Genomic DNA, 4781 nt, shown 5'->3' with positions numbered 1-4781 from the left:
TTAAATATACAAATAACAGTCCAAGTCGAATATTAGAAATGAATGTATAAAATGGATATAATAATTGAAAATAAAAATCAGACGGTAAACTATGTCAATTTTTATTGCAAGATCTTGTTTACAATTCTTAAAATTGTCATGTCCCGTCTATGGAAACAAATAAATAAAATTTACTAAATAGCAAAGTAATAATTAAAAGGAAGTGGTAATATTTTCGCTAAATGAATACTTTCCATTTGACTATTCAGTTTTTTTCCATGAACGGTAGCCATTAAATATCCTTGTATCCGACTGAAAATATATAATGTTTTAAGAATATGAATTATAGCAGACAGTGTCATATTGACTTATAACTTGACATTAATTGACAGAATTGTCGAAGCGTTTGCGGCTTTTTAGTTGAAAGTTAATAATATTTTGGTGTAAAAGATTTACAATAACAACTAATGTGTAGACTCAAAGTTTTATAAATGAAGATGAACGCTACAAGCTTGTATGTTTCTACGTGTCGTTTAATAATCTTAGCAGACCCGGCGGATAAAAGTTCGTGGACAGATTTGTTTCGTTTAGTTCCTTATTTACGACAATCGTTGTCTTGTACTGTCTGCGGTAATTTATTAAAAGAACCGTATACGCCTACAAATTCAAGTTGTCAACATCATGTTTGCAAGAATTGCAAGGGCGGGAGAAAAAAATTAAAACCATCCTGCAGTTGGTGTAAGGATTACGATAATTATTCCGAAAACTTACAACTACGAATACTACTTCAATGTTATAAAAAGCTTTGTGAATATTTTATGGGCACCGATACGTTCAAGACTTTATTAGAAGAAGACGAAATAGCGGCTGGTATTAATGGTGGGACTGTAGCTAGCTCAGGTTTGATAGACTTAATTCAAGAAGCTGCCAGATTCGATGATGATTTTAAATGTAACGCAGGACTTTCCAAATCTGCCTATAGCATATTACCATGTGTCTATACAAATTCCACATCAACGCAAACACAGGTGGCATCATCAAGTAGTATGGAAACAAGATCATCAAATAAAGGATCACCAAATACAAGAGGTTTATCTAATGGATCTCCGCTTTATTCAGTAATGTACGCTGGTTCTGGTAATAAGATTACCATTAAAAGGAAAGCTGTGGAAGAATCAGAAATATCACAAAGTGAGCCAAGCCCACGCGAAAGCAAGGTAACTTTTGAATATTTATGCTTTCTATTGTTACTTCCTAACGAAACAGTATTTTTTTCATAAGAAAAAATAATAAAATATACTGAAGCAATTGTAGTTTACTAAAACTCAAGAAAGCCTGGACTGATTTGGCAAATTTTGATCTAGAAATACTTGCAGAAATTTGAATAAGTGATCTAGTTACCTATACAAATATCAATACTCCTCAAATTATATCAAATAATAAATAATGTAATAGTATATTAATCTTTTCTAGATTAGTTTCTTAATGATTTTAATTTATATTATTTTCAGTCTAATCAATTAGGTTTTAAAAAGCCATCAAATAGGTCTCGGAATTCTTCAAGTAGTAAGCGCAAAGGCTGTCGTTGTGGCAATGCAACGGCTACACCAGGAAAGCTAACATGTTGTGGCCAGCGGTGTCCATGCTATGTTGAAAGTAAACCGTGTACGGAATGTAAATGTAAAGGCTGCCGAAACCCCCATAGGCCTGATGGCATGAAGGTAAGATTACCTATATGTGTGTGATATAGAAGTTTAGAATATGTAATTGTTATTAGAACCACCTTATTATCTCAAGACATAGAAAGTGCAATTTAAAAAACTTCTTCTATTAATGCTTTTGTAATATTATTTTTAAAATTTTAATCACATAGAAAAAATTTACAGCAAAAATAATGATAAACGTGTCATAATTAATAGGAAATTGTATGTTTCTGAAATCATTTCTAATTAATACTATTTTAATAATTGAGTAATTAATTAAAAATCATTTACTTATAAAAGACTTCTTAATTCATACTTAACTATGTGTATATTAAGTAGGTGCTAATCTTACTCACCTTAAAGTGTTATTTATAAGTTAAATGTCCATAAAGAAAACTAATAATTAGCTTCATTTAATTAATTAAAAGTTAATATGAAATGCAGTACTTAAAATCTTAAGAAAATATATAATACAGTTCTATATTATTTCAGGTTCGTCCACATATACCTCAATTAGATAGCATCCAAATAACATTGAACACAAACCCTGACAGTTCTCCATCGTGTTCTGGATCCATGGATAGCCTGGACACAGATACACTCACCATGGAAGCTATGGAGGAATCTCTCAGTTTCACTACGGACTATAAGTCTTCCGATATTAAAGGTATAAGCTAATATCTCAAGAATTAATACTTTGATTCAAACTTTATAAGAATATATCAGATCTATATACTTTATATAATCATATATCAGAAATCAAGCATTGAATAAAAGATGAAATTGGATACTAAACATGTCTTTACATATAATATTATTGATATTTAACTTATAATACATCTAGCTAACCCTACAAATAAACAATAAAACAAAATAAGGCTATATATGAACTTGATCACAATTAACTTAATTAAAGTGAAATACTTTCAGTGTTTTAATATTAATAAAAGATTTTGTTAAAATTTGTATTTTTAATGGCATAATCTCACACTTCAATTTAAAGTTTATCGTCAATAAATTTAAATAATATAATTTCAGTGTACACAAGCCAACTCCAAGAAGTATCACCGTCCTTGCCAGCGACAATTTTAATGGACGATGAGTTACCCGCCTCTCCGGAGGACGAACTAAGTTCGCCCTGCGACTACACGCAATGCTCGCCCCGAGGGACCAACGACACAGAAACATCCCCCCATTCAGCCACACAGGATATGACAAGCGACATTGAAGTTGATGTATGACAACAACTTTCTCTAGCGGGTGACTAGACCGCAGAATGTGAACTAAGTGAAATAATGACAATATAACTGTGTTGCTAGTCACATAATGCGAAATGGATTTTAGTAAACGTTTAGTTGATAGATACTTCGTTAAGTCTTCTATGTAAGTAATGAATTTTGTTAGTTATAATTATGCTGTATGTATTATATTTTTGGATCTTCCAAATCTTTAAACTACAGTAAACGGAATGTAGTTAAGTTATTACAAATAATATGTTATATTATTTAATCACAACTCTTATTGTGTTTCATCAATAATTGTGTATTATTCGAATATTTTGAATTGAGCTTGTCAATTTTTTCCCCATCGTAATTGTTGCATATTCTATATGCTTCATACTTTTCATAGGTATGGTATTTGTTTATAAAAAGAAATTATTATATATTTACAACATAATCTTTAATCAGAATTCGCACTTTTCAAATGTAACAACGTATTAATTTGTATCTTCTTAAAATTGCGATTTATAATATAAGTTAACGAGATGGCTACGCCCAAAGGAACTCACACTTACCGTTTTTAAATTATCGTGTGTCACTACAAATACGTTTTTTATCTTCCATATTATTAAAATTGAAAAACCTTTAATTAGAAACAAAGAAATATACAACAAATGGTTGAATGTACATACATATTAAAATATAAATATATTTTGTTTTCTTACAAATTGAAATGAATAGTTGTAATACTGTAAATAATGATATGCTCCATTATTTCAATTTAATTTCAAACTACACTAATATCTGCCATTTAAATATGCAACATATTTATTTCAACATTTTCAATAAATAAACGACATATTTTTTATAAGTACCTAATAGTAAGTGACTTGTGCTATTTCCAATTTTATAAAAATAGACATGAAAATGTGTGTGTGAATGATGTATATATTTGTATAGATTTTTAAACAAAGTTACAAGAGAAAGAAATTACTTGATTTTGAATTAAACTTGGTTAACATATCTGAGAATGGACATAGTTAATTATCAAAAATGTGTTTGAAATTCCTATAAAATATGTAAAGCATGGCCAAAGAGAATGTTAATTTAATTTATAGTGTCGAAACGGGATATTACTTTTGTTAATTAGAAAACAATTGATGGTATAAATAATATTCAGATTTAACTTTTCAACCTGTCAGCAGATTAAGTGATTCCAGATTATGTAAAAGTATTTTGCAATGATATTATGTTGTAATTGCAATTGTGGAGAGAACTTACATGCCTCTTTATCAAGTATTGAATGGAATTTAATAAAAATAGTCGTGATATGTACTTTTTAGTGACATTGCCGTTTCGAATTGTTGACGTGAGAACATTAGAGGCATGAAAACAATTCTCTTGAACAAACACTGTAGTACAAAGTATAAGGGAATTGCCTTAAAATTTTTAAAATGTGAAATCTCAGTAATTATTTTGAAATAAGCGTTCAAATAATTGCACGAAGGTGAATAAAATAAAATCAACATATTTTTTTACAAATGGCTTTTATTTAGTTGATTATGTTTTTATTTATTACGAATTCACTTTTCTATATTTAAATTATTATTTAAGTAACTGAAGTTTCTCATATTATTATTCGTTAAATTCTTCGATTTCGTCAAATTGCTTAAATAATTCTATATCTTCCTCAGCGTTCCATACTCGGTTAAACTCACGTTGCAATGCTAAAATAAGCGTGACCTCTGAGGAAAGAATAGTAGCATCTTTGCAACAATTGACCCGATTTATTTCATAATCCAATGAACCCAGAATAGCGACCGCATCTAAATGACTGTGCCCTGCGTCAATTAATATGAATTCATGTTCTAATTTCACT

At 29.4% G+C, this 4781-nt stretch overlaps 1 protein-coding gene across 1 annotated transcript; it reads left to right on the top strand.

The window, feature by feature from the left end:
* The first annotated feature begins 374 nt into the window (after nt 1-374).
* Nucleotides 375-3670, top strand: LOC119829770 (E3 ubiquitin-protein ligase MSL2-like). Its single transcript, XM_038352473.1, has 4 exons — nt 375-1196; nt 1491-1700; nt 2175-2349; nt 2721-3670. Exons 1-4 carry the CDS (start codon nt 471-473, stop codon nt 2921-2923), a joined length of 1314 nt encoding a protein of 437 aa, XP_038208401.1. The 5' UTR covers nt 375-470; the 3' UTR covers nt 2924-3670.
* The last annotated feature ends 1111 nt before the right edge of the window (nt 3671-4781 follow it).

This window comes from Zerene cesonia, chromosome 10 (assembly GCF_012273895.1).
Source record: "Zerene cesonia ecotype Mississippi chromosome 10, Zerene_cesonia_1.1, whole genome shotgun sequence".
NCBI lineage: Eukaryota > Metazoa > Arthropoda > Insecta > Lepidoptera > Pieridae > Zerene > Zerene cesonia.
The sequence above is the reverse complement of the archived record's forward strand: the minus strand, read 5'-3'. Positions and strand labels throughout refer to the sequence as shown.

Bases quoted from the DNA above. Each gene is read 5' to 3' on its own strand.
- LOC119829770 (XM_038352473.1), top strand. From the start codon at position 471: ATGAAGATGAACGCTACAAGCTTGTATGTTTCTACGTGTCGTTTAATA. The intron at 1,197-1,490 runs GTAACTTTTGAA...TATTATTTTCAG, and splicing joins CAAGCCCACGCGAAAGCAAG to TCTAATCAATTAGGTTTTAA. The intron at 1,701-2,174 runs GTAAGATTACCT...ATATTATTTCAG, and splicing joins ATAGGCCTGATGGCATGAAG to GTTCGTCCACATATACCTCA.